This window comes from Aphanomyces invadans (assembly GCF_000520115.1).
Source record: "Aphanomyces invadans strain NJM9701 unplaced genomic scaffold supercont1.7, whole genome shotgun sequence".
In the NCBI taxonomy this organism is placed as follows: Eukaryota; Oomycota; class Saprolegniomycetes; order Saprolegniales; family Verrucalvaceae; genus Aphanomyces; species Aphanomyces invadans.
In genome coordinates this window covers 2103920-2130599 of record NW_008580152.1, presented here as the reverse complement: position 1 = coordinate 2130599, position 26680 = coordinate 2103920, and the positions used below count along the sequence as shown (strand labels likewise).

General features: G+C 53.5%; 10 protein-coding genes across 37 annotated transcripts; 3 read left to right on the top strand and 7 right to left on the bottom strand.

The window, feature by feature from the left end:
- Positions 1-263: 263 nt before the first annotated feature.
- On the bottom strand, positions 264-779 carry H310_04770 (hypothetical protein; the record flags this gene model as incomplete). Its single annotated transcript, XM_008869268.1, has 1 exon — positions 264-779. A coding segment is annotated over one exon (516 nt), but the record flags the coding sequence as incomplete, so codon positions are not given.
- Positions 780-2779: 2000 nt separating this feature from the next.
- H310_04769 (hypothetical protein) lies at positions 2780-3990 on the top strand. Its single transcript, XM_008869267.1, has one exon. The coding sequence runs from the start codon at positions 2785-2787 to the stop codon at positions 3943-3945; it is 1161 nt and encodes a 386-aa protein (XP_008867489.1). The 5' UTR covers positions 2780-2784; the 3' UTR covers positions 3946-3990.
- Positions 3991-5472: 1482 nt separating this feature from the next.
- Positions 5473-6810, bottom strand: H310_04768. Of its 2 annotated transcripts, XM_008869265.1 has the most exons (4): positions 6570-6810; positions 6148-6504; positions 5981-6093; positions 5473-5923 (listed from the first exon to the last, which is right to left on the bottom strand). In XM_008869265.1, exons 1-4 carry the CDS (start codon positions 6776-6778, stop codon positions 5625-5627), a joined length of 978 nt encoding a protein of 325 aa, XP_008867487.1. In that variant the 5' UTR covers positions 6779-6810; the 3' UTR covers positions 5473-5624. The 2 variants fall into 2 exon arrangements, with proteins under 2 accessions (XP_008867487.1, XP_008867488.1); XM_008869266.1 differs by lacking the exon at positions 6570-6810 and having other exon boundaries at positions 6148-6568.
- Positions 6811-6919: 109 nt separating this feature from the next.
- Positions 6920-9884, bottom strand: H310_04767 (hypothetical protein; the record flags this gene model as incomplete). 18 transcript variants are annotated; one of them, XM_008869250.1, is made up of 18 exons in its annotated part: positions 6920-7163; positions 7215-7393; positions 7446-7494; positions 7539-7684; positions 7733-7774; positions 7826-7976; positions 8040-8165; positions 8222-8317; positions 8408-8447; positions 8508-8570; positions 8619-8736; positions 8794-8942; positions 8989-9085; positions 9160-9277; positions 9334-9412; positions 9477-9554; positions 9619-9655; positions 9710-9884. In XM_008869250.1, 18 exons carry the CDS (start codon positions 9882-9884, stop codon positions 7044-7046), a joined length of 1863 nt encoding a protein of 620 aa, XP_008867472.1. In that variant the 3' UTR covers positions 6920-7043. The 18 variants fall into 18 exon arrangements, with proteins under 18 accessions (XP_008867472.1, XP_008867471.1, XP_008867470.1 ...); XM_008869249.1 differs by having other exon boundaries at positions 8508-8736; XM_008869248.1 differs by having other exon boundaries at positions 7733-7976.
- A 3496-nt stretch (positions 9885-13380) lies between these two features.
- H310_04766 (hypothetical protein) lies at positions 13381-13826 on the bottom strand (the record flags this gene model as incomplete). Its single annotated transcript, XM_008869246.1, has 2 exons — positions 13381-13422; positions 13449-13826. The coding sequence occupies 2 exons, from the start codon at positions 13824-13826 to the stop codon at positions 13381-13383; spliced, it is 420 nt and encodes a 139-aa protein (XP_008867468.1).
- A 904-nt stretch (positions 13827-14730) lies between these two features.
- On the bottom strand, positions 14731-17408 carry H310_04765 (hypothetical protein). Its single transcript, XM_008869245.1, has 7 exons — positions 17181-17408; positions 17099-17123; positions 16732-17055; positions 16539-16646; positions 15536-16474; positions 15290-15472; positions 14731-15238 (listed from the first exon to the last, which is right to left on the bottom strand). Exons 1-7 carry the CDS (start codon positions 17249-17251, stop codon positions 14825-14827), a joined length of 2064 nt encoding a protein of 687 aa, XP_008867467.1. The 5' UTR covers positions 17252-17408; the 3' UTR covers positions 14731-14824.
- Positions 17409-17712: 304 nt separating this feature from the next.
- On the bottom strand, positions 17713-21616 carry H310_04764 (hypothetical protein). Of its 7 annotated transcripts, XM_008869240.1 has the most exons (16): positions 21359-21616; positions 21150-21283; positions 20906-21107; positions 20529-20637; positions 20397-20483; positions 20211-20301; positions 19764-20077; positions 19447-19694; positions 19199-19378; positions 19019-19093; positions 18818-18960; positions 18688-18762; positions 18558-18632; positions 18410-18493; positions 18080-18340; positions 17713-18022 (listed from the first exon to the last, which is right to left on the bottom strand). In XM_008869240.1, exons 1-16 carry the CDS (start codon positions 21585-21587, stop codon positions 17882-17884), a joined length of 2448 nt encoding a protein of 815 aa, XP_008867462.1. In that variant the 5' UTR covers positions 21588-21616; the 3' UTR covers positions 17713-17881. The 7 variants fall into 7 exon arrangements, with proteins under 7 accessions (XP_008867462.1, XP_008867460.1, XP_008867464.1 ...); XM_008869238.1 differs by having other exon boundaries at positions 20906-21283; XM_008869242.1 differs by having other exon boundaries at positions 17713-18340.
- Positions 21617-21911: 295 nt separating this feature from the next.
- On the top strand, positions 21912-22497 carry H310_04763 (hypothetical protein). Its single transcript, XM_008869237.1, has one exon. It carries the CDS (start codon positions 21995-21997, stop codon positions 22385-22387), a length of 393 nt encoding a protein of 130 aa, XP_008867459.1. The 5' UTR covers positions 21912-21994; the 3' UTR covers positions 22388-22497.
- H310_04762 lies at positions 22201-23992 on the bottom strand. Of its 2 annotated transcripts, XM_008869236.1 has the most exons (5): positions 23427-23992; positions 23151-23285; positions 22765-23085; positions 22564-22723; positions 22201-22517 (listed from the first exon to the last, which is right to left on the bottom strand). In XM_008869236.1, the coding sequence occupies exons 1-4, from the start codon at positions 23959-23961 to the stop codon at positions 22668-22670; spliced, it is 1047 nt and encodes a 348-aa protein (XP_008867458.1). In that variant the 5' UTR covers positions 23962-23992; the 3' UTR covers positions 22201-22517; positions 22564-22667. The 2 variants fall into 2 exon arrangements, with proteins under 2 accessions (XP_008867458.1, XP_008867457.1); XM_008869235.1 differs by having other exon boundaries at positions 22564-23085.
- Positions 23993-24416: 424 nt separating this feature from the next.
- On the top strand, positions 24417-26264 carry H310_04761 (hypothetical protein). 3 transcript variants are annotated; one of them, XM_008869232.1, is made up of 6 exons: positions 24417-24818; positions 24876-25303; positions 25364-25418; positions 25470-25583; positions 25633-25896; positions 25961-26264. In XM_008869232.1, the coding sequence occupies exons 1-6, from the start codon at positions 24439-24441 to the stop codon at positions 26070-26072; spliced, it is 1353 nt and encodes a 450-aa protein (XP_008867454.1). In that variant the 5' UTR covers positions 24417-24438; the 3' UTR covers positions 26073-26264. The 3 variants fall into 3 exon arrangements, with proteins under 3 accessions (XP_008867454.1, XP_008867455.1, XP_008867456.1); XM_008869233.1 differs by having other exon boundaries at positions 25633-26264; XM_008869234.1 differs by having other exon boundaries at positions 25470-25896.
- Positions 26265-26680: the final 416 nt, after the last annotated feature.

The window sequence follows — 26680 nt, the reverse complement described above, 5'->3', positions numbered from 1 at the left end:
TCTTGTTGGTTGTAGATCGTGCTCCCTCGTCGGCCAGGCCACTTCTGGCGAATCGACGGAATGACGTGGTCGATTATAAATCGCCGGTAGATGTCCTTGGTGACAGTCATCGGAACCGTGACAGGCGTGCCGCGAACTCGATTCTTGCTTGTTCGTTTGGCCGGCTGTGTCTCCACAAAAGCCCACGTCCCTATCTTGCCATCCCACATCTTGCGCTGGCCATGGTCGAATCTTGGACGAGCAATGGCTGTCAAAAACATGACCTTCTGGATGTGAGCCTTGGACTGGCACTTGCGTTGCGGTACGTCTTCATCGTGCCAAAGGTAATACTTGTGGTTCAACTTCGTGATGTAGAACCGCTTTTCGTCGACGTGCACCCTGTCAAGGATATCGTGCCACGTATGGCCATCTTCTCGCGTCGACTTGATGCATCCACGAAAAAACGACAAGCGCTGGGCCTTGTGCTGCACTGTCAGCATGGACTTGAGGCGACTGCTGCGCCGTCGAATCGCCTTGGCCTTCAACAGTTTCCACAACGTTGCAACAGGGATGCCACTAGCTGCCGAGAGACTGCGGTACGTCGAACAAGCATGTGTCGGGACGGCATTGACGCTGGCTTCAAGTTGAGCAAGTGTGTGCGTGGGCTTACGACCGCACCTTCCCTTTTTGCGCGACGCAACATTGCCGTATTCCCCAATGCCTCTGGATGCTTGCCCTTGCAGCCATATCCGTGAGATAGCTTGGCGTATGACGTTGTGCTTCTCGCACAGATGCTTCATGAACCCATGCGGCACACGGCCGTCGACCTTGAGCTCGAGCAGATAGTGATATATGGCGGTTCGCTGGTCGTTCGCAAGCTCACGACCAGATTGTTCACTCGGCATTCAAACCTCCGTAGCGCGGTCCCCAGAAATTTTTGAAGGGCGCTAGCAATATCTACGCTTCAAGATGAAGCGATTGCAAGTAGTTTGAAGCGATTTGGAGAAGAACTGAGGGAGTTACGAATGTTTGTATTTTTTTATCCCTGGCGTCCAGTGCTTCAGGACGTCTATCTCAGCCGAAACGTCAAATAAGATTGATTGGAAAATTGGTGAAGTGAGGTCGTTTGATAGGCTGTAAATTGGTGCTGGTTTGAGGGGATTTTGACCAATATCTACTTCGTGAAGGAAATTTGAAAAAGGTGTCAACAGTATTTGCGACCAGAGGAAGTAAAACTCAACCTAAAGTCTTTCATCTGCTTCCTCGCTTGTTGGAGCGAGGTATGTATGTAAAATGCAACTGAACAGTATTCAAATCATTTAAGTTATTCGTGAATGGTGGAGTTGCTCATGTTGCACCGACTTCTCGCCCTATTGAAACCAGTGCTGACTTACACTTCGACATTCCATCCAATGTGAAATTCCACCTCACAGTCAGACAATGAAGTGCTCATTGCTTGAATCCACCACAGACGTAATTTCAGCTACATAAGCACATGAACTAGATCGAATACCAGTGTTGGTCTCTAGTGGATTAGTCGGTCGCTCATGAACCCATAACGAGCCGTCCCCCCCACAACCCATTCGATCTGTGGGCAAGTTGCACTGTGTGCACCTCCGCTGAAGTAAAGTAAACTAATAGGGAAATCAATAACAATTCTTCCAGTCATTTCCCGCGTTTGAGAGAGCATGGAATATGATGGGGAGGGTTTGTCTAGCTGGAATGGTCAAGGTGAATCTGCGTTTTGCCATTGTGAACTCGAAATCCTCAATGAGATGATTCGTATCGTCTCAGGAATCACTCACTGCACACTTTGGCACTCGCTCAAGTCCACGAATGGTACCGTGCGAGGTGTCCGCTTGGCGGCCGAAGTAATGATTCATTGTGCAGTACCGTGCAGTACCGCAAGTATGTTTGTTTCATCATATCCATAGCCGACCGCGCACTCCCGACTCCACTGAGGTCGAGCGTCCATTGCGCATCCCAGATTCTATTCCGAGTCATGAATGCTCGCAGGATTCATGCTCTTCTTTAGCTACTCCAAGACATTGCAACGCAGCCGAGCACTCGATGCATTTACTTCAGCAGTGACGACCAATGAATGGGGCGGCCACTTTTGGAAGTCGCAAGAGATTGGGCATGACAAGCTACTCTTGCCCCGTGGGATAACCATCGCGAGAAACCAACTAGCGCACGTGGTAAATTGAATGAGCCACGTGGGGGCTGGCCTGGTTCAGACATTGGTTGGAGGTTTTCTAATTTATTGTCATACCTGGGTACTCGGTGCAAAACGATCCAGCGCAACCGACCTGTGGCAGCGATTACCCACCGCCCGCCCGCCTCGGCCGGTCGATACGGCGGCGCCTCGACCTCGTTCCTCCCAAACCATGCACTCCCACCAACCTCCCAACGATACACTCTAGGTAATGTCCAGAGCATCAAGAGCCCGGACATGTAGTCGTCCCCACCACCCCACATGCTGCGCGAGAAACCACCTGGGATGTCAATACAAACCTACAGTGCAGAGCTCGAAGATCCAGAACGTGCCGATTCATTGCATACGGCTTGTCGCCTGACGACGAATCGACGCGGGGGGGGGGTTCCGCCGGCGCCTACAAGCAAAACATCTAAGAGGACGTCCCTCTTTCCACCATGGAGGACGCTACAAACATCAGGGGAGCGGCACGCCCTAACCGTTTCCAGGAGCACGTCGTCGTTCCCGTCGTGATGTCGCAACCAAGGACTGTTCTAATCCCACTCTGACCCTCTGGCGCCATACAAGGTGGTCATTGTGGATTTTCCCAGATGCAGGTGGAGCACCAGAATTACTATTCGACTGCCACAGCGATCATGCAGCCCCATCCACACTCGTGTCGCTATCCCAACTCGTCCAGCAAAGGAGCGTACACGGACGTCAAAGACGAGCTTGCGTTGCCGCCTCTGCAAGCGTTCCAGTACGACCGACACCAACAGTACTCGACCCAGCCCATGCCCGAGCCATGCCCGTCGTATTTCCAACCGTCGGCCCAAGGTGCATCGTACCAGCAGCAGCAGCAGCAGCAGCCACCGGCAACCTACCATCCCCAACACCACCACTACGACCCGTACCCTCACTCATCGTATCATCAACCGTACGCGGAACAGCACACCGCTGGCCAAAGCGTCAGGTCGATGAATAAACACCTGGACCCGGCGCTGCTCGAGGAAGCTCTCAACGAATGCATGCCATTTATCGAGCCAATCATGACCATGACGACCTCGCCGTACCACGACCAGAACAATACGAACGGCACCCAAAGCCGCCATGGTTCCCGTTATGACTCCGATCCTTCGGCATCCGCATCGTACGCCCACTTCCACCACCAACAGCAACTGTCGCACCACTTGCCAGCCCATGCTCCATACCCTCAATACTCATCGTCTGTCCAACAGCACGATGCACTGCAGGCGCAACCTCCATCGCTGCGCCACAACCTTTCGTCGACTTTGTCGCACTACGCGCCGTCCGACGGCAGTGCTGTATCCATTTCGCAATCTCCGTCGAATGACGGGAAAAGCATCAGCGGCGCCGCGCGTCTGTGCCGAGTGCCGAATTGCAACAAAGGTATTCGATCCCGCGGCTTATGCAAGGGCCATGGTGGCGGCCGCCGCTGCCAGACTGCTGGTTGCAAAATCAGCGATCAAGGCGGCGGACACTGCATTGCCCATGGCGGGGGACGGCGATGCTCCGTCAAGGACTGCACGCGCAGTGCTCAGGCGCGAGGCCTTTGCAAGTGCCATGGCGGCGGCCGGCCGTGCAAGTATGCGGGCTGTACAAAGAACAGCCAACGCAGCGGGTACTGCATGGCTCACGGGAAGCTCATGGCAGTCGCCAGCACGAGCAGTGACAGCCAGTCCACGGATGAAGGCCGATCCGCAGGGACGCGTCATGGACTCCAAACAGCCGCCGCTAGTGCTACATTGTGAAGGCGTCAGCCAGCAGTAATTAAATTATTCCGTGATGTCAGTGTCCGTTGTTGTGTGGGTTGCGAGGAGCGCCACATGGCGTCGACGTGGCAGGTCCGTGGGAGCGTCGAGAGTGGAGCCGGCGGACGATTTCCCACGTTTTACGCCGGGTCGGCCGAGTGGGGGGTACTGGACCAAGAGGGGACCAGCTTTGGGCTTGAACGGATGCATCGACCCGCCGCTGCGTATCGCCGATCCTGGGTGGCGGATCCGTTCGATTGTCTTGTGGGTGCACCAGGTGGCGGCGTAGGTACACAAGAGCCGGTGTCATCAGTCTGGTGTCGCGCGTGGGTATCTCTTGGACCCCCGTGGGCCGACCGCATTGACTACAAAACCCGCAGAAAGTCCTGAGGCCGTCGGGCATGTGGTTGTCATCCGCAAATTGGACCATCAGGTCGGGTTTTCGATAGCTCCATGCGAAGACAGGGGTCCCACTTGATGACGCCACACCCGGCAACGCACTGGTACGTTGTGTGGGCAAGGGCATGGATGAGTCATTTCGCTGGTGAACATGCGATTTCGACGTTCGCATCCGTGGACAAGCTGCTTCTCGTGACTCCACCTGTTGCGGCAGCTACAATTGGTGTTGCGGCAGATACGATGCATATCAGGTTTGACCGAGCGACGTAGAGATCGCCGCCGCAAGGGAATTGCCTTGACATGTGAAGCGCGCTGGAGCGCCGAGCGCGTGGTAGTTGGGTGGGTTACCGAGTCGGTGGGTGTGCCAAGGTGGGTACGAGAGTTGCGTCAGCCCCCAGCCCATGCGGCCGTACGAATCCGGCTAACGCATCAGCGGATTCGATCATGGCATCAATCTGTGGAGAAAACGTCGTCGGCATGGGGCCGTGGGGACATGCGACTTGCCCGTCGTCGTGCGTGCATACCGCCATTACAGTACACGGATGCGACAGTTCTACGACGTCAATGGGCATGTGAGCACAGCGACTACTCCGCCCGGAGCAACCGCTCAACAATGTCCTGGATCTTTTACACATCCTCGACGCACCAACGAACTCAAGACTTGAACTCTGTCTTCTTGTACAGCTCAACATTCGTGACCACCGCGAATCCGAGCTACCCTTGCTTGGCGAGCCGTGCCATGGCGACGAAGTCGAACACCAGGTACCGTTGTCACGTTGGCTCTTCGTTGCCTATGACGGCAGGAGCATTAAGTGTGAACCGAATATACATATCGCAGGACACAAGGATTGAATTGGCACCGCGCGTGATTTTCAAGTTGGAAGCGTGTTCGCCCGGTTAGAATGAAGGGGGCACGGATATGCGGCCATATTGCACGCTATCAGCAGCTCCGATGAGCGGATAGTGCCGCCACCGCTGTAGCTCGCACATGACACGTATCTTGCGGGTACAGTCCTCCACACGAGGCGGAAATCTGTCATGCGCAGCCGATTTGAACCAGCTCCACCACTTGTCCGATTCAATTCAACTCGGTCGGTCAAACGAAGGCGACTCCGATCGTCCAAGACGCACAGCCCCGACCCTCATATAGGACGGGATTTTAGACTAGCGTGATTGCACACGTATTTGCAGTTCTCGGGTGTCGATGCTGCATCCGACATGTAGATTTTGCAAGATGCATGACAAATCCCGAGACATGGGTAGCCCTCTCTACATTGTTTTTACGCAACGACCACTCGGTTTCCAGTGACTCCGTCCACCCATCGCGTCTCGAACCACGGGTGGCTCAGGATTTCGTCCAAGGAAGGGCGCTCCTCCGGCCGGGCTCTCAATATGAACGACAGCAAGTCGAGTGCTTCGTTGGATATGGCCAGCCCCCACATTTTGGCCAATTCCTGGACGCCTTCCTGCCGAATGATACGAAACCGAGCGTCGATTTCGGACGGCACTTCGAGCGGTGGAATCCCGCTGAGAAGGATAAATAGCAAAATCCCCAGTGACCAAATATCGGCTTTGAAGCCTACACCAAGCAGTATAATTACCATGGCGGAACGATGGCAACGACTGCGAGCACTACCGTTGTATCGCTGGTGGTCGCCAAAATACACCTCGGGCGCCATGTAAAACGTCTTGCCCACACGTCCCAAACAACTTTTGCCTTCTCGAGATGACAGTCCGAAATCGCATATTCTACCAAAAAAGTCATGAATATGATGGAGCGTTGGACATGATCGAGCGACGAACCGACAGTGCTGGTTGGCGTCAAGGAGGACGTTTTCCAACGACAGGTCACGGTGGGCAATGCCGTTGGCGTGGATGTGGCGGACCCCATCAACAATCTGCCGAAACCATGTAGCTGCTTGTCGCTCCGACATGTACGCAGGTGGCGTCTTGTTGGGCGATGGTTGCGACATCCGTTGTGGTTGCGACGGGTGCAAATGGGGCTGGCGCTGGTTATGACGAGCCAAGTGGTCAAACAGTTCGCCGAAAGCGCAGTACTCGAGCACCAAACACAACATGCCGTCGTGTTCAAAGTATTCGAGCAGATTCACAATCGATGGGTGCGGTGGCAAACTCATCAGGATCGCCATCTCCTCGCCCCTGCATTCAACAATGCAAAACTGAAGCTGCACGTTTGCATCCGCAACAGCATGAAAATTGCGTACCCGTCCTCTTTGACCCGATGGCCGGTGCGAACCGCAGTCTTGGTTGTCACATTGGCCAGACACATCATCTTTATTGCCACGAAGTTGTCGCCATCGCACTGATCCTGCTTGCACAGTACAACCTTGCCATAAATGGCGTCCCGCAGCGTCCTCACTGGTGTGAACCGCTCCATTGGTCTTTCGAAAATGGACCTTTGTGCCATTTCCATGTCCGTAGCTTGAAAGCGCAGTTGGATAAGGGAACAAAGATTTGACAAGTTCATCGAGGACGTGGTAAAGGGGGAGTTTTTCCCATTATTCCTTGAATTCAGGCGACTGTGTGGGAATTTGGGCAAGGGATACATGAAAAATGGAGAGGAAAACTCCTGTAATTGTCCATTCGATGCTTCCCAATTTCATCCAGAACAGGTTGCATCAACATTCAAATTCGAACATCAAGCGATAGTCCACCGGATATTAACCGGATATGTCGCTTCATTGGTTGTAACTTCCAGGTTGAATCAATTGGATGTAGGCCAGCATGTACACGACACTCTCCACGGAGGCCACGTCGCGATCTTCACGACACATCCCGCGGAAGTACCGGCCGATGAGCTACGGATTGTACATGACGCGCTTGCACTCTTGATGATAGAATGGTCGTACTGCTCGAGGCAAGTGCACGCAATCGAGTACGTTCTTGGAGAAGTCAACGAGTGTGAGTTCTTTCAAGTTGGCCCCGTCGTTGCGGGAAAGGACGTGTTTCGCCATTCGAAAGTGGAACTCGTCTGCCGTCAGGATGCGCGCGGCAAGCCAGTCGAAGAATTTCGTAGAAGTCAGGTCACCTACCACAAACCGTCATGTAGCATCGACCACGGACCTTTTCAGGAAGGACACCTCGAACTTGCATGTGCACGGTTGTCACAAAAGAATCGAGGGCTTGCACCTACAATTACATGACTTTTCGATCTGAAAACGCCAATGCCCAACCTCCACAACGTTGATGTCGGCCTGGGGCAGCAACAGATACTGACCCACAGCCCGTAAGGCTGCGTCCGTCGTAATATCGAGCTCCAGCTGCGCCACATGCTGCTTGACGCTCATCAAGTACCACCAAGCAGACTGATCCAATTCGCCTGCATTCACGTGAACCTACAATGCGACCGAAATCTAGTGATGGCTACCTGCGAACACCGACCCGAACAAGTCGAGCTGGGGGCTTTCTTCTGCTCCAAACGTAGCAGTGAACTCGGAAGAATATATCGAGCGGACCGTACCGACAAAACGATCGATGGCTTCCAAAATGGACGCCATGACGAGCACGGCAACCCGTGGTTCTCCATATCGATCTTCGACAAAGTCAAAGCAAACTTGCGTGATCGGAAGAACGTCGCTTGCATGGTTGCTCTCGAGTGTCGAAAGTTGTTTCTACGACGCGCCCTCCACGTTCAGGGGCATTTTCAAACGCGGCGAACGATCTGCACAACGTACGTCTCGTTCGTGCTCAAGTGTCCACCGCACCCACTTGCGCTCGACGGTCGCGATCTTGGCCCACAAGTGCGAAAAAAAAATCTCCAAGTCGTCAACGTTTAAGGTTGGAATACATTTCGGCATGGGCTACGTACGTATTCCCACCACGTAAGGAGTCTGAGTCGCGCAGGACCATTGCATACCTCAGGATGCCATTTGACAAACGGAACCCAGAGCACCGTGTCGGGCACGGGCGGCGCGTGAAGCAAGAGCGTCTTGTGAGGCTCTTGGATCGAGTTCTACGCACAACGCCATGATGCGAGTGTACCCACCGAACGCGATCGACTATCTGCTGGGGAATATTCTTGTCGTCAAGTGGTTGGGCTTACCACGAGATCGCCGAGTGTTGCTTCCTGCTCCCTGACATAACTAACATGGCGAATCAACGTCAGGCAGGGTTCGGGAAGACGGCCACGATATCTGTCATACACTTCTAGCGCTGAATGTTCGTTTAGAAGAGGCTCGATGTCGTGCGCAAAATCTTGGCAAAATCTATCGATGCCTTGGCGTGATGTGCATGTGTCAATCGCATCATCGCACTTGTGGCGCATATCCGGGCTACACCGCTGAATGTCGTTGTCATACTCACGCAGACGGGCATTTCGCAACAACAGCAATTGCATTTCTGTTTGCAAAGTTTGCACCAAGGCTTTGGTTGCTGCATGTCATGTTGGACGGTCCATTCAAGCTAACAGAGGACGCACAGAGAACGTACGTGCATCACTTGATGCCGGTTGGGATAACGCCTTGGCACGCACCCCTTCAAAGTCTTTGCGGACAGAATCGGTTGTTGCAAGTTCGCGCTGGAGGTCGCGAATCTGAGCTTGGTACTCGGTGATAGCAACGCTCATGGCTTTCAATTCCCTGCACCATCCCTCGTCACACATCGCAACTCGATCAACGACTGTACCGTTGAAGGTACAACGTGGACGCTGCCATGTCCCGTCGCTGTTGGTGCGATTCAGATTGCAAAGCGTCAAAAGCCACCTTGGTACGCGCAACTTGAGCTGGAAAAAGGAAAGAATTGGGGGTGAAGGTTGTGTGGGGCAACGCCTCACGCAGTGGTGCGGAGGCAGCGCACCTTGAGTGTCGGCGAGTTCCCCCATCGTGATGTTGATTTCCTTTCGAAGCAAACGTTCATTGACCAGGACTGTCGAATGCTTCGCCTGAGTGTGACTTTGTAGGGCGTCCAGCTCCGCCTGCAATGCCGGCGTTGCTGTATCAGGGACAAAGGACTGCACTGATCCGCACGCACCTTGGCTTGCAACACGTTTGTCCGCTCTGTGTACGCAATGTCGAGCAGCACAAAGCATGGTATTTCTCGAAATGAAGTCCTGCATGCATAGGGCGGCGTAATGTTCAAGTCGTCCCTATGGAAACGAAGCAAGCATGGCGGACCTGGCCTGAATCTCGGCCACCGTCGCTGTGTCTGAAAACACCCCCGAACCGAAGAACCCCCTCGCCAACTTTTCGTCGCTGCCATGGACATGTGTGACATGGCGGACTTGAAAAGTGAGGCATGGGCAACTACCCCACGCACCTGAAAATGGCCGACTTGAGCTCCGTCAAGATCGTGCCTACCCATGCAAAGTGTCGGAAAACATCTCGGCGACCAGGGGCTCGCGACGTACGCAACACGGGACCAAACACGGTTAAGTCACGACAGAGCTCGTCCGCGAGTTGGATACAGCGCTGAATCCGGCGCTCCTTGTCAAACAGTGCATGGATGTTGTCCGAGGCCATGATCGCTTCCCGGAGCTGCAATTCATAGTACACCACCCTCGATTTCGACGACGCCCCCGACATTTTCGCAATTGAAGCCGTTTCACATACATTCACCCATGGCCTCCAACATGGAGCAGCTGCTTCTTGCCATGGCGTCGCTCTGCCCCAGCAAACGAGGAGAGTCAATGATGGCGGCGGATCACGCTCCGACGAACATTTCGATCAACGCCCACAATCTTGTCATGTGCTCGAACCATCGTTCGCTGCAACAACGACAGAGCTGATTGGCATTTTTCCAGCCAAAAAACAGGTTGGTATTTGCGGTCACCACGAGTTGAAAAGTTTTCACATCGATGGAGCAGGATGGAACGCACACCCCGACAGCGCGCGACAAATACACGGTTGCAGGGAGATATCCATCGAGATTCTGTATAGCTCGTCCTGTGACCGCAATTGGATGGGTTTTGTCGCGTTGCCGCTACCTTACCAACTACCTCAACACGCTTCCCCTTTGGCAAGTGCTACATGGCGCAATGCCGGCCACCAAGGTTTGCGGTGTTTACTCCAAGGCCACACCCACTGTGTGACGAAGGTTGTATGGATTGGACTTTGGATTTGCTACTTTTCCATGATGGTGGTGTCGACGAGAATGCAAGTGACCCCGCTGGGCAAGCTGCCTCGAATCACCTTGTTCACGCAAGTCAGCTCCCACGTGGCCCTTGTACGCACCGACTTCACGTTTTCAAGCGTCGACGGTGTGAAGACTGTTGCATGGAGTGCTTTCTCTCAAGTGCGCGGCACAATTGTGTGGAATTTGCTGTGATCGACGTCGCTCTGCCCGAGGTTTGCCGACTCGGAACACCACGTCGGGTGGCGGTATCACGTTGTCTCAGTCTCTCAGTCGATGTTACGGCGTTTACGACGACCCGAACCAACAATGCTCATTGTTCGTCTTCGCAGTCCATCTACATAACCTGCAAGGGCACGTCGACTTTGACTGCGGTGGATTGGTCCCATGTCGGTAGCCGTCAGGGGAGAGACGCACAGTGCCTGACGAGCCCCATGACGGAGAGCGCGACGACCCAGCTGTGAGCGAGCGCATTTGCCATTGCCAGTGTCATTTGAACCCGGCAGATCTTGAGCCCCAACGATGTAGCTTTGACAACGTGCGGCGAGAGCCGTACGTTGCCTTTGACTTTCAACATGTACCGCCTGTTGCCCAACGTGGCTTGGATGTGAATCAAGGTGGCGGGCGACGCGACCGACGGGTGGGTCTCAGTGGTACGATCCGGCAGCAAAGAACGGCCTGTGATAGTTTGGACGTACTGAGGCCGTGTCCTTGGCGGCTGCGGCCGACGATTTCGACGACAGCATGTCGTTCAGTAACGTGGCTGCCGATGTACGGTGGGTGTTAAAAGTCTTCGTACCCACCGTATTTTGAGCGTATTTTTTTAAATGCTCGTGTGTTAAGTGTTAAAAAAATTTGCGTCTTGTTCCTTGTTGTATAGTGAATCGAAAATTTGTCGCAATAGAATGAAAATCGATTTATTCGGACCATTGGATCAGCTGCAGTATTTTGACTAATGTCAAAAGTCTTCCTACCCCAACAAGAAAATGTCAACTGTTTCATTTGTCTGAATCCTAGTACTTCGAGGCATCTCCCATGTTGGCAATGACCTTGCTGAGCCGTTTAGGCATTGATTCGATCAATTTCTGGATGAATGCAACTGGGATGTTATCCCAGGATGTCACCAATTGACGTTTCAATTGCTCCAGCGATGATGGAGGATTTTGCCGTACTCTGAGCTTCATGTACTCCCACACATGTTTAATGGGGCTCAAGCCAGGACTCTGCGGTGGATAACTCAGCATGTAAAATGCATTCTCATCAAAGAGATGAGCACATTCTTCGTTCATTCTTCGTGTTGTGAATCGGTGCGTTGTCTTGCATAAACTCAAAGTCCACAAGAAGTGCCAATTTCACAAATTTCGAAGCACATTCGTCGTGTCGTGAATCGGTGCGTTGTCTTGCATAATAAACTCAAAGTCCACAAGAAGTACCAATATCACAAATTTCTCAGGCAATTCCTCCTCGATAATGGCCAGATAGTCCGTAGTCTTCATTTTCCATCACAGAAAATAAGCGTTCCAGTACCGTTGTAGCCAATAGCACCCCAAACCATAACAGTTTGAGGGCCACTCTTGAATGCCGGAGCAAGCAATCCGCCGAAGAACTCTGCTCCAGCTCGACGCTACTCAAAGGTCCATCAATTTTATCCCGACAAGTTGAAGGGAGTTTCGTCCATCCATGCGACGACTGATACCACTCGTCGCATGCTGAAGTTCCTTTACGTGCATCAGTACATTGAGCCACCCGTCATTCCAAACTTCTGTTTCTCACTCGATGGGTACGCACATGCATACGCCATTTTGGATTTCCGCTTCGATGTTGCTGGCACAAAGCGACTGGGTCACATACTTGGATTGCCTGCTGTCCTCATCACAAAGAACATCACACGTATATGCCGTGACGAAGCTATGTGTCTGCTTCTGAATCGACTGACATTTCCACGGCGCTACCACGACATGTCACGAATGTTTGGACGTTCCCTGGGACGTTTGTGTGATATCTTCTAGCAGCTCGTGCACGATATTTACGACCGGTGGAACCAAACCTTGTTTTTGAACAAAAAAATGATACGGGCCCGCATAAACACTTACTGCAATGCTGTTGCTGCCAAAGGATCTCCACTGGAATGCGTTTTTGGCTGCGTTGATGGAACCAAAGCTCAAACGAATCAAATATCAGCTACTGGGGATGGATCAAATTTGCAAATGCAAATCTACAGCGGACACAAACGATACCACTGCCTAAAATTTCAGGCCGTGGCTGCACCGGATGGCCTTTGCGTTCACTTTTGGGAGCCTGTAGAAGGACGACGTCATGATTCAGCTATGCTGGCATTGAGTGGCTTACCGCGGTCAATTGCCCAACACCCCGACAACTCTTCCAAAAAGTAAATTAATGGAGACCCCGCTACGGAGTAACGAAGTATATTTTGAGTGGCAATCGTGGAAACAACTTGTCGCGAGAGCAGCAAGCTTTTAATAAATCGATGTGAGAGTGCGGCAAGCTGTGGAGTGGAATTTCAAAATTGTGAAATCCCTCTGGCCGCACATTTCGTACAAGAACAGGTTAATATCATGCAATCTCCAGTGGCAAAAGTCATCTGTGTGGTAATGCTGTTGACGAATTGTCATTGTTGCCGCTTTCGCGGAAATCAAATTAGCATGTACTTAGATCTGCTGCCACCATCACTTAAAGAGTATCTTGACACAGTAGACGTTGTTGATCTGTAAAATGAGAATTGTGTACTGCACAGATATGTACTGTGTTCAAATTATTACTACTGGTATTGTTACTACTGGTATTGTGCGCACAGGCATGTTTACATTCTGTTAACAAGGGCAGCCAATAGAGTAGTCAATGTACACTGCAACACTTGAACTTGTTGTTGCTGTACCTCACTATCATTGGCGCGTACTTCACGATCATTGATCCACTCCAACAAGCCATTTACTTCTCAAAAATAAGTTTGCCAATCTCCAAGCACCTTTGCTGCATTCGTTCATCAACGAAAGAACCTTCAACATTTTGCCGCCATAGCCCCCGCCGGAGTCGTCTTCATCCTTCATCATTCGCTTTCTTTGCGACTTCATCGCTTCTTCGCGCACGAAGGCCCCATTCTCTTCGACTTTTGAGGCTTCTTCGTATTCTTGCGTCAGACAGTTGTTTTCTTCTCGCTTGGCTTCGCCGACTTGGTTGCAAATATCATGTAACAAGATGATCTTTTCGGTGACATTCTCGGCAGCACCCGAGGCTCGTTGCGAAGCGTTGTTGCTCTCACGATGGTCCCGTAAGAGGATAAGAAATCTGGCTTGCGCTTTCTTTCCGTCGAATTGTGGGCGGTCAAACTCGCCCATGGTGGCCAAATTGCGTGCGACTGAGTCCCAAACGTCCATGATCTTGCCCCTGCGGGCCAAGAATGGCATTTCTGCACTTATTTGGGTCAGTAGCAGGACGTCTCCGTACTCGGTGAAGACGCGGCGCTTCACTGGTGTTGTCATCACTTGCCGAATGGGAAAGCTTGACTTCGTTTCCGAGGGCCGTGGGAAAAGAATGACAATCAGTTTTCGTGAGTTTCCTTAACGGTTTTCGAAGGGTTTCTTGAAACATGCGGTGGGAAGCGAAACAGGAAACGAAAGGATAGTTATGAAACCTTTCTATTGTCAGTACTTCTCCGCAAAACCAAAATTTCCATGTGTGCATATAATTATTTCGCGCATTGTAACCTCGTTATGTGGTTGACACCGATGCACAGCGACGAATCCCTTCACCGATTTTGCAACATCACTACGAAAATCCACCTTCTGCCACGGTCAGAAACTTCGCGTATGACTGCCACCTGTTTGTCCGAACGGCGACGTTGCATGCAAATACGACAGTTCAAAGGACTCTTTTGAGTCTGACAGACCATCCGTACATCGTGCACAGCAGGTCCAAGAAACAGTTGCTGCCTGGATGGCATGCCACCGACCTAAAACCGCACGACGGGTATTGTCCCAGCACCGAGTGTGCGACGTGCATCGGACCGATGTCGACCCCAATCCTGGGCCCTGTCGGTTTGACAGATCTACCGTAGAGCGGACTCACCCGCTATGCAGCACGTGAGGTAGTTGGTCGTACGAAAACCACAAGCGGCAGCTCTAGAATCATTCGATTCACGAGGAATAGTAGCAGATATGAGCACAGAAAGCAATCGCTCCCCCCTCGTCTCGAATGCTCTGCGTTGCGGCCCCCACGCCATTGTCTTCATGCAGCATTCTCGGCAACGGCGGAACGACTTGTGTCGTCGACCTCTCCGAAGCACACGACAATATACACCTACTGTTACAAGTTGGAATGCTGCGACTGCCTAGAGCTACACGTGCGCTTTTGATAGGACGGGTCAGCACGCAGGTCAGCATGCCGTCCGTTCATACTTGGCCACCATTTGGACGACAGTTGTGCGATGGGCGAGTTGCTGGACCCACGCGATTCGATTTGCCGCGTCCATGGACGATTCATCACCCAGTCCAACCTCACCGTCGCGCCGAACTTCGTCAATGCGCACCTGGCATTCCATCCAAATGGTGGTGCAAAGAGTGTCGAGGACTTGGGGAGTGGCTTCAAGGAATACGACATGAACTGTCGTCAAGCCAAACACGTACAGCTCCAGCCGTATGAAGTTATCGGTCGCTTGGCCCATGTAATCGATGGCAAGTGTGCCAGCAAGGCACGACTCGCCGCTGGGAAGCACTCGCAAGCTGTGGGGTATTTGATCCAGCTCGAGCAGCATTGGTACCGACGCAAACCACGGCGTTGCCGATCGGATCTGGAGCATCCAACAACACGTCACAACCACGAATGAGATCACGGGCGCTACCTGAATGGAATGCCCCGACCGAGTTTGCGAGAACGCGACCAAGTTGGACGTCCACCGGAGGTAGCCCATGAGGGACAGCGACAACGTCCACGTTGAAAAGAATGTGCATTCCGGCATGTGCACCCACATGCCGTCAAAGGCTGTTGTCCCCACAGACTGCGTCGAAACGTGATCGTTTTGAGACTATGGAGCACATGAAATGATTGCTATCGCATTCTCTTTCATGCAAGACGCGGTGCTTCCTACCGCAATGAACATTTCCCGCAGTTGTGCGACAAACAAGCGATATAAATGGTTGGACGGCGACATGTGGCTGGTCGGGATTTGTGGCAAGTACCGCAGCAACTCCTTGATGTCGGTTGGTCCGCCTTCATGTTGGGTCAATACAGCCTGCACTTGACGTTGCAAGATGCCCATGCAGTCGTCGTACACGCGCAACGCTTGTTGTTTGTCTAGCACGGCCTCTCCATGGCTCACCAGGGTCCGTTGGATACGGTCGGACACGTTGCGAAGGGACGAAATGAGGTGCAAACAAAGACCGAGCGCCGTGTCGTGAAGAGGCGACAGCGATCCGCCAAACGGCAAGTGATGCCGGAGCTGCCTATGGTGTGAATGGTAAAAAAGAGGCAGCAACGACCGGCCGCATGTGGAAAATCCCTTGGACTCCATCCATGACGATTCAAACGAGGTCCACAGCGAAGGTGGACAGTCGTTCGGTTCCAGAACATGCAAGACCGCGAACAAATTTGCAATGTCGCCGTGTTCGGGCATCGTCGGGTAAGTCGCCAGGATGGGCATGCTGGTCGGAGCGCCGCTTCGCGTGGTTTTATGGTGGGTGGGGATGCGGGTGGAGGTGACTGCCGACGCAGTAATTGATCCCGTACTCGACGAGACATTTCGCGGACGAATGACTCGGGCTGAATCGTCCATGATACCCGCTACATTGTAGTCGTCGTTGTCGTCCGAGGACATTTCGGACCACCGAACGATGGACAGAGAACTCGGGGACGCAGTAGCCCGTCGAAACTTGTGCATGTAGCTGGACGAGGCGGCGCAAGCACTCAACTCCTTTTTCTTTTGCTTTCGGTTGTGTTCGCCGCGGTAGCTTGTGATGGTAAACGGCGTCGATGATGCAATGCCAACAACGCACCACGTTCCGTCGTTCGACACGTCAAACACAAACGCCTACGCATTCCCCGCCAATGAGTAGAACCGCAGGCGAATTCACAGCCATCGACACAGTTCGTACCTTGAGAACATGTGCGGACGTGCGTTGCGATCGACTTCGCCCACTCTTCCACCCGTAATGCCATCCGTCTCCCTTCTTCTCGTCGAATTGGAAGCTCCACGTGTTTCCCTAGGAAACGTCGCTGTCACTGTCGAGGAAACGTAGTCAAAGCATGCCCACGTTCTTCTCGAACTCTGCAGTACGATCACTTTACCTTTGTCCACTCGACATGTCCAGGAATCCACGTCCGAAATGGCGAATCTCGTGAACGCAGATCGTCCAGAACTGTACCCGCCGGGACAATGTCGTGCACGGCCCAGTCGACGTCTTCGTCGAGCTGGGAAAATTTGGCGTATGCGACGAGAACGCTAGGGCGTGCACCGGTGGCCGCCGCGTTGGCATATCCAGCGTTGGCAGTCGCCGGACCGCTCCCGTTCGACAGATTCCGTGGGGCGGTGTGGACGCGGAGGTTGACGCTGCATCCGCAGTTGCGGTAATGAATATGCCGCGGACAACAGTGTGGAAAACACCGTAGAATCTACAGCCCAACACTCAATGCACCCAACGCGCGGGATACGAACCTTTTGGCCTTGCGACTTTTGGCACCTGTACCGAACGATGGCCCGAGTCAGGCAACGACGTGGCGCGACAAAACACACGCACCGGACATACGATGGCTGGAACAACGTGTCGTGGGTGCAGTTGGCCAAGTACAGCGCACAGTCGACTTGCATGGCGACGACGCAACGACCAGACGGCGGGGGCTCCAGTGCACGTGCAGCGCACCTTCTTGGCGACACGGTCGAGTCGTCCAACACAAGGGAAACCGTGGTGGCACACCCGCAGATTTGGATCTTGGCACTGCCGTGGTCGTGCTATTGTCAAGACCGCATAAAATCGAACGTTGACGTGGCGACTGGACGGGATTGGACGGCCCAAAGATCCACCCTGTATATATATACACTTTTTCTACCGTGCATCGAACGACGCATGGCCACGTGGACCACGGGGCACGAATGGGTTTGGCAGCGCTTGTCGGCAAGAAGTAGGGGCGCGCCCCACAACATTCCCCACCGACAGCCCCTGCATGCCTTGGTTGGACTTGGACGACGGGACCGACGCCTTCGGACAAAAGAACAACAAACGGCGTCGGGGGTTTCACCACGTTCTCTCGGTCTGGTCGTGAAGAAATGGCGACTTTGAAACAGCCCAAGATATGATGTGTGAATCCATTGTGGACCGCGCGGGCGGCGGCGATCCACTCGGGCATGAATATGTGCTGCAATGCGATCGTGCCTGTAGTCTCATTACTCGGTTACCCGATCGGAGCTGTCGGCCAAGAGCCATGGAATCCGGTCGTGTTGCTATTCGACGATCGCCAACATGGTGTGGGACTCCCCGCACGTGACGTGGGCGACTCGCGACGCCAGCCATCGTGGTGGATGCACCACGTCGACCGTGCCGTCCTGTGGCAGAATCTGACCTTGTGCGTTCGTGCCCCACATCTAATCCGTGCAAACAATGAAGTGCCCCCCGATGGTCAGCACAACGACGTGTCGTACCAGAACATTTCCACGCACATTCACAAAGGCGCAATGGGCCGGACCGCACGAAATCGACACAAAGTGCGAAGCGAACGCTGCATCGTCGACGTCGTCGGGGGTCGGGACCTTGACAAACCAAGTCGACGACAGAACGACGCGATCATGATCCACGAGTTGTCCAGCAATGAGCGCATGGCCAGACGCGAGCAGCACGCAAGAGTACTTGGCGCCACACCCGACGTGGGCCACGGACACCTCGTCGTGAGCCAGTTGCAGCACCTAATGATGCAGCAAGCGCCCGTCGAGTTCACAAGTTGCAGCTGACAGGGACGGAGAACCAATTCGTGCCTGAGTTGGGACGGAGGCATCCATAAACGACCCCAGACCCAGTTGACCGCTGTGCCCGCAGCCCCACATGAACAGCGCCCCGTCCTGGCAATAGAATCCCATCAACTAAACATTGTCCCAACTGAACGGCACAAGGTTCAACTTTTACCCGTGTAATCACAGCAGAATGGAAACTTCCTGCCGCGATGCGCATCGCGGCACCTGGCGCAACTTGGTCGACCATCTATGACAAGTACACAGCTCAAAAAAACCTACACCGACACTCACGAAACCCGTACGTCAGAGCAAGCTGTGCCACACCGCCGCTCAAATCGCAGGTTGCGACCGCCCCAATCGTGGTCCACACGTCCAACCTGGCATACCAACGAATATGAGCCATGATGGACGAGGTGGACGCATTGTTCGAACCTGAAAAGTCCATCCTTGTTGGAGATCCCGACCGAGCTGGTCAAATCGGTTGCTTCCCCACGAATAAACTTGCCCCGACGATGTCAGGGCCAGCGAATGGCCATCGCCACTCGCCACGGCGCTGATGTACGTTCCAACCAGATCTACCATTGCCACGCATGCATCCTTCGACCCTTTTGAACAACGAATGTGGGAGCGCACCTTCAACTAACGTCGGCGTCGGTACCATCGATACATTGGGGCATTCAAGCCCCAACTGACCGTTGACATTCGACCCTATGGCGTTGTGCTCCCAGTCATGAATGCACCACACATCGATGGACGGACGCAGGGACCGACGACTGCACATTCTCCATAGCCCCCCCCTCCACGCGCACGTACCCCAGGAATAAACATGCCCATTCAAGTCGCACGCCAAGACATGCCATCCACCACACGACACTTGAACAACATGTTGCAGCTGAGGAATTGCCGTCGGAACGTCCAGACGAGTCGTGGTCAGAAGCGTCACACCCAATCGTCCGCCCGAAGCATCTCCCCACGTCGAGACGTCACCTGCATCTACTCACAACGTCGCATTCGAGTCGAGTGGTGGCATGCGTGGGTGGGTACGTTGACACGGCACCAACCTGAAACGATCGCAAACCAACGAGGGCCGCACGAGATGTTGCGGACAGTGTCTCGAATGATTTGACCGGCAAACGGCGCTGAACCCATGACGCGCAACGTCGTGCAAGTCGCCGCTGTTGCCAACGAAGTAGTGACTGCCGCCAGTGGCGGCACGGGCTCGACTACGACGGGGCGTGGAGGCGGAACATCATCGTCCGAGTGCGACGTGAACCACTCCAGCGCGACTTGAAAGTTGGCCAGCGCAAACCTTGCATACACGCACACGTTGTCCGACACCGATTCCAACCGACCGGCCATAACGTGCACGACGACGTACCCCAACGCTGACACGGACGAGTTTACAAAATGGTACTCTTGAATGTACGTTACGATCGCGGCGAGTGGGAATGCAGGGCACTGCTTGGAAACTTGGACGAGAACGAACAATAGCTGGTCGAGAACGTCGTCCGTGCTCAAGTACTGTGCGATACTTGCGTCGCGAGGGGTGTTCGTGCGATGGCGGACGAGGTGTCGGCTGATCGCGTCGTTCAGTGCCGTCAGGGCCCGTTTCAGCTGCATGAGCATGGCCAGCGGCGAGTGGCATTCCACGTGCGTGTTGGCAATCAAGTCAATCGCTTGGCGCTGTTCACACTACACGATGCATGGGATGAGAACAACTTGCCCAAGTCGCATCGATAAGAGGTTGACTATCCGCAGGATTCGACCCGCGAGACAGAGCATGAGTCCGAGAAACGACTGGATGAGTTGCAGGGCGGGAGTTTACTTGGAATTCGCGGGCAATGTTGAAATCGCGCGGAGTTGCGTGCTCCAGGAGTCGCCACGTATGCCTCACCGCATCATCTTGCTTTCGACATCTACATTCCATCTCAGCATGTTGAAAGGATCCCTGTAAAAGCAGATCGGGAAATAATTGCGATCCCACTCAAATCGATTTGGAGTACCGCCAGACCTGAAAACGACAGCGGCGAAGACAACGTCGTGAACTTGCTCCATCAAGTACGATTCCACGGCCTGGGCGAGCTGCAGGTGCCGATGCCTACACCCAACGTGAAGACGACGTTGCATGTGAGGATGGACTTGCTGAACATGGGTTGGCGCCAAGAGCGGAGTGTCCAGCGTGCCTGTGTCGTCCAGAAGGTCGACGCATTTTGTCCATACATGGCGCAGTCGTCGGGGCGTTAAGTAGTGTTCTAGCGATGCCCCGCAGTGGTGAGTGCACAGTTATCATAGCGCATTTCGTGCAAACAGTCCGTGATACCGGAGCAAGAATCAGTGAAACACTGTGCTCGGTATCAAGACCATCGAGCATGGCATCCAGTGCATCCACGATCGCAGAGCACGGGATTGCATTGATGGATACGCTGAACAGATAGCACACCCGGCATCCAACCTTCACAAGTTCAATTTTTTGCGCAAGTCAACCGCACGAGATGACCGTGGAATCATCATACGACGTACGAGGACGTTTCTTGGACGCGGATGTGGTGGGCTCGAACACGTCATGGACAAACACGTCGAGCGATGAAAAGACAGCGGCCGACTCGGGGTACGCCCGAATCATGGCAAGGTACCGTCGAAAGGTCGCGCAGTCCATTTCTCCCATGTCCTCCGGGACGGCAACGCCGCCCACGAATGGTCGATTGATGTGGAGGAGCAGGCACTGAATCCACACTGCGTTACAGATTCGTTGGAGTCGGAGTACCTGATACGAGTCGGGTGGACCTATGGACGCATGGGCGAACGTGTCTGTCATGACGATGCGAACGGAGCGAGCGGGAACACCATCAAAACCTTCTTTCGTTACGATGGAGCTGCCCACTATTGCAACTCGTCTCCCTGCACACAAAAATGGCTCAGTGACGTTGGGGCAATGTAGAAAGCCACTGGGACCGTCGCTCTAGAAACTCTTACCGTCCAGGGTTTGGTACATGCCAACGGTGGCGTCGGCAACCAACACATGCGTCGCCACATCAGCAATCGTCACCATGCCTGTCAACAAGGACAAGCTTTGCGGCACACACACGAGAAACTTGATGGTAGATGATGGAGCGTCTCCATTATGGCGAGTTAGTTCGCGGACTTGCTGGAGAAGCTGTGGGAAGTGGAGCTCAACTGCGACCATGAACGGATTCGTCGACATGGCCGCCGCTGGCGCTGCGGACAAAAGCGTGTTTGGAAATATCATGGGAATGTTGGTCACCGAGGTTATAGATTATTAGAGGTGCAGGAATTTATATAGAGTACTGTATGATGTCCACATGCATATATTGTGGCAAACGAACTGTCAACGACACTTTTAAAGTTCATAACCTTGTGAAATAAACATTTTTTGTCTTGCCATTAACATACAATTTTCTCAAAAAGTATGAAGAGCTGTATATTGTGTGAAAAATAAACGCTATTCTCATACAAAAGTCAATCAAAATTGAATGAAAAGTCACATTTCACTACATCGTCCACAAATTGAAATTCAATACCTCCGGTGTACGTATCGCCGTTGGATTTCTAACGTCCAAATCGGCATGACGCCTGCCATGAGCATGCGGCATGTCGAGTAGACTGCAACGTAAAGCCGATTGGGGTTGTGTCATGGCGCTGTTGCCCGCCGAGAGATCGTCGCCAGCGTTTTCATCTTACGTAGTCAGCAGCATGCCAATGTGCTCCATCAACCCCTGCGGCACGAGTCAAGAGTCGCGAGGACGGATGTATCCCCACGTATTGCCCACGAAACCATCACATCCCACTTGGGCCAGGACCTTGCATTCGCTGTTTGTCCATTCGTCGCCACGACAATTCTTTGCCTCGACACAATGTGCACTTCACGAATCGGCCAACTATGTTCGATACACTCGCCACATCGCAGCATCCCGCCTTGTTCGCTACGGCTGGTGGCTAAGCCAAACGATTGTCAACGTGCGGTCGTGGAATCGTTCCGTGTGATGACATCGTTCCGGTACCGCCCCGTCGGGCTACTTGCAAAGGGTGTCAGAGGAAAGCCACTACTGATCACTTCTGCTCATGAAGCGCGCTCTCCTGGAGTGGAGCACCGTCGTGTATCCCCTGGCGGTGCCTACCAAACCGTAGTTTGCACCAAACTACGTCAGGAGGGCGATCACCTGTGCATGCACGCGTTCATTTGTTCGGCCGTGCGCCGTGTTTATTTGCACGGGCATCCCTTCGTTCTGCACGCTCGAACACGGACGCTATGGCACCGACGGCATCATTCGACGGTGTGCACTGCTGTGCCTACTTGACGACAAGACGTGCCAGCACCGCCTCCACGGACGTGAGTGCATCGCAAGCGCGATGGCCCTGACCTGCCAGCAGCCCCATGTACTCTGCATTTTTTCGCTGAAAGATATCTCGCATTCGTTGTCGTTGCCATGGACTCGACGCGGCCAGCGCTTCGTGTGGTTGCAATGCATCCACAAGCTTGTTGCGCAGCATGCGAGCGGGGCGCCCTGTAAGACCACGAGTGACCGTCGTCCCCGTTGACGGATGCACTCGTGGACCCAGCGACAACTTCCACTCGCGAGATGCACCACTCTCGGGGGTTCCAACGAAGGCGGTGCCGACTTGCACTGCGTCGGCACCCAACGCAATTGCTGCCTGAACGTGTCTCGCATCAGAAATGCCACCTATTCAGAGAGACACGATCTGTACGATGAGATGATGGTGCACATGTCGAAATGCACGGGCGTACCAGCAGCAATCACAGGGATGCGGCTACGGCCAACAGCGTCGCAGATCTGTGGAATCAACGCCATGCTGCCTATCAAGGCGTCGGTGGGATGGCGAGTGGCGATGAAACCTCCACGGTGACCCCCTGCTTCGCTCCCTATTCGAAAACAGTGCCTTCAGCGTCTTTGAAATACATGACGCGCCAAAGAAACACAAAGAGGCAAGACGTCGAATGATCTAGCTGCTGTTTGTATCCTGGGCGATCAATCGCTCATGACAACACCGGAGAGTTCCTCACCTTGAGCCACAATGGCATCGACCCCAGCGTCAGCTAGCATCGCCGCTTCTTCCACGGACGTCGCGGTACCAACCACCAATGCGAACGCCTGCAAGTCTCGAACCACAGCGCCATCAAGCACACCAAAGCAAAAACTGACCACCGCCGGGCGGAACTCCTGCGCCAGCGCGAGATGGTCGTCCAAGAACGACGCTGGAGGTTCGGGCACCGAGCCAGAAGGCATGCCGAGTTGCAAAGCAGCACGAACAGGCTCGAGCAATCGGTCGTACGTGTTCCAGTTGGCGGCGGAATCGTGCTCAGAAGTTCGCGACGAGGACGCGGATTCAACAAACACGTTCAGGTTGAACCGTTTGTCTGGGACGAGTCGGGCGATTTCCTCCAAGTCCTTTCGCACGATTGTAGGTGGACTAACGCCAGCGCCATACGAGCCCAATGCGCCATGCTTGACCACTTCAGCTACAAGGGCTGGCGTTGACACGCCAAACATCGGAGCTTGGATCACCGACGTGCGCAATCCGAGTAGTTGCCGCAGCATCGTCGGCGTTGTTTAACCAAAGGGGGAGTCACCACCGTGAACAATTCTGCTATCCGGATGTCATCGACGAATTGCACACCAATCAAATGTCTCCTCTATCCCATCGAGGTGGTAGCGAGCGGGCAACGGAGGAACCTATCCAACATGGCCCCCAACATCTCTCGCTTGCCTTTAGCTAGAGCGACGTCGCCGGCCGTTTGTTCATGTGCCCGAACGAATGATGCGATAAACAACTTTCTTGCATTTTGAACTTGCGCGACAATGACCTTGATATCATGAGGGTCTTTATCCCCCAAGCGATTTAAACTTGAAATTTGTAAACTTCTTTGGTCGTCGTCAATACCACATCCTAATTTCACCACGAATTATTCGTATCAATTTGACTACTAAGTACAGGACATCACGTGCTTGGTCGCCGTCGACGAGGTAGTAATCGGGCGCGATTTGCATTTTCTTTGCGCTCGTCCACGCAGCACGATGTCCAAGGGCGCGAGTGTCGTGGTGGGTCTCCTGGCAGTCTTGCTAGCTATTGTGTACGTGGAGGAGGTACAACGTCACCCGCTCTACGTCGGACACGTTGCACCACTCGTTCAGGACCATGTTGCGCCTGTTTACCGCGAGGCCGAAGCGCAGTATGCAAAGCACCTCGCGCCGCTCGTCCAAAAGCACGTGTCTCCTCTCTACGAAGCCCACGTCGCTCCGTTGGTGCGCTCGTTGGTATCGCTCACTCAATCTTCAGCGGATTCATCTGCGCAAGTCACCGCGGAGTGGTGCAACACGCACGTGGCGCCACACTTAACCGACGTCAAGCCAATTGAAGGTTTCCACGTGCTTTGCGTCGATACGTCCAATGCGAAGTACGCCCCAGCCAGCCCATGCATTGAATGATGCATCTTGTCTACCGAATCTTGTAGAATCTCCGGCTGGGTATATCGCGACGGGTTCTCTCTCTCGACTCCCGTGACACTTCTGGCGTCCACCACATGGACGGAACTCAAAAAGTCCGTGGAGGCAGCGGCCGAGATCGCACCCCCCACGACAGAGCATGAGATCAAGTTCAAGCAGCCGTGGGCATTGTTCACTCCCACTGGGAAACGACTTTGGAACTTCTCGGAAGTCGCAGCGCATGGCGGAATTGTGTACGTAATGGAAGGCGGGCAGTTTATCTGGCCAGGGATTCGCATCGGCCACAAGCGAGTCATCCCCAACCTCCACGGCCTGGGCGACGTCGTGTTGGAGACGCTCGAGATGACGCCGCTGGTGTTTTCAGTCAAGGAACTCCTCACGAACGACGAGATTGATGTGATCTTGGACTTGTCCATGGAGCATTTGGCCCCGTCCGGTACGTCACGATGACATGCCGAACAAGAAGAGGATGTGACCTGAAGTCATGCTGCTGCAGGCGTGACCCACAACGATGGCGATGTCGGCAAACCCGCCACCGAATGGCGCACGAGGTAACCTTACGTCTAACGCGATTGGATGCCGTCAAACGGTGGAATGCATAGCACGACCTACTTCTTGTCATCCCAGGGCCATCCTGTCCTCGAAGGTATCGATCAGCGTGTGGCCGACCTGGTGAAGGTGCCTGCATCGTTTCAAGAAGACGTGCAAGTGTTGCGGTGAGAGATGACGTCACTGGAAACGTGCTTTGAACGACATGGGGCGCAGGTACGAACTCAACCAAAAGTACGACGCCCACTTGGACTACTTTTCGGTCGAGCGACTCACCAAGAACCCGGCGATGGTCGAGAGTTTGCATCATGGGTTTAAGAATCGCATGATCACCGTATTCTGGTACATGTCGGACGTTCCCAAGGGCGGCCACACCGTGTTCCCGCGCGCGGGTGGCGCGCCGCAACCGACCGACTACACCGACTGTTCCAAGGGGTTGCTCTCGACGCCCCAGAAGCGCAAAGTGATTGTGTTTTACAGGTGTGCCACCCCATGACACTCTTGTCTTCGAATGCGCATCGAATCAACCACTGTGTTTCGGTAGCATGCTGCCGAGTGGACGTGGCGACCCGTACAGCTTGCACGGCGGCTGTCCTGTGCTCGAAGGCGTCAAGTATTCCGGCAACAAGTGGATCTGGAACAAGATATACACGTAACACGTCGCCATAAAATGCCGCTATGTTGGACTGAATTAGCTGTGTTGAATATACCCCAATGCCTCGACGTTGAATCAAGACGACTGTCGTGGCTCACTGAATGTTGCCCTGCGAGATGTCCTCGCGGGGTCGATGCGCCAAGCATTTTTGACGGTGGCAAATTTGCTCTTCTCGTCGCGTCGCTCTCGGTGCTATACATCATCATCTTCACCTTATCCCCATGGCGCGTGGATGAATTTTCAAAATCCCATGAGGACCCATGAGGTGGTCAGATGTGAGAGGTGAAATACTGTCATTCAAGTATTTTATTGACCCAAAAGCAAAAAATAGACAGTATTCAAGATGTTTGCGGAATTGAATTTTCCTCTCGTGCCTTCAAGACCTTTATTAACAAATTGTATATTATGCAAGTTTGCCAGCATTTCTGCATTCAAATATGCCACATATCTCGAATACGAATGCATGTAGTATTCGTATTGGAGATACAACTGTATGTGGCATATTTGAATGTATGTACACGACGCGGACGATCACATTATACGAAGATACTGCAAAAATTCAGTCAAGGGATAAAAAAATTATTGGGAAAGAGGATTATATTCTAAAAA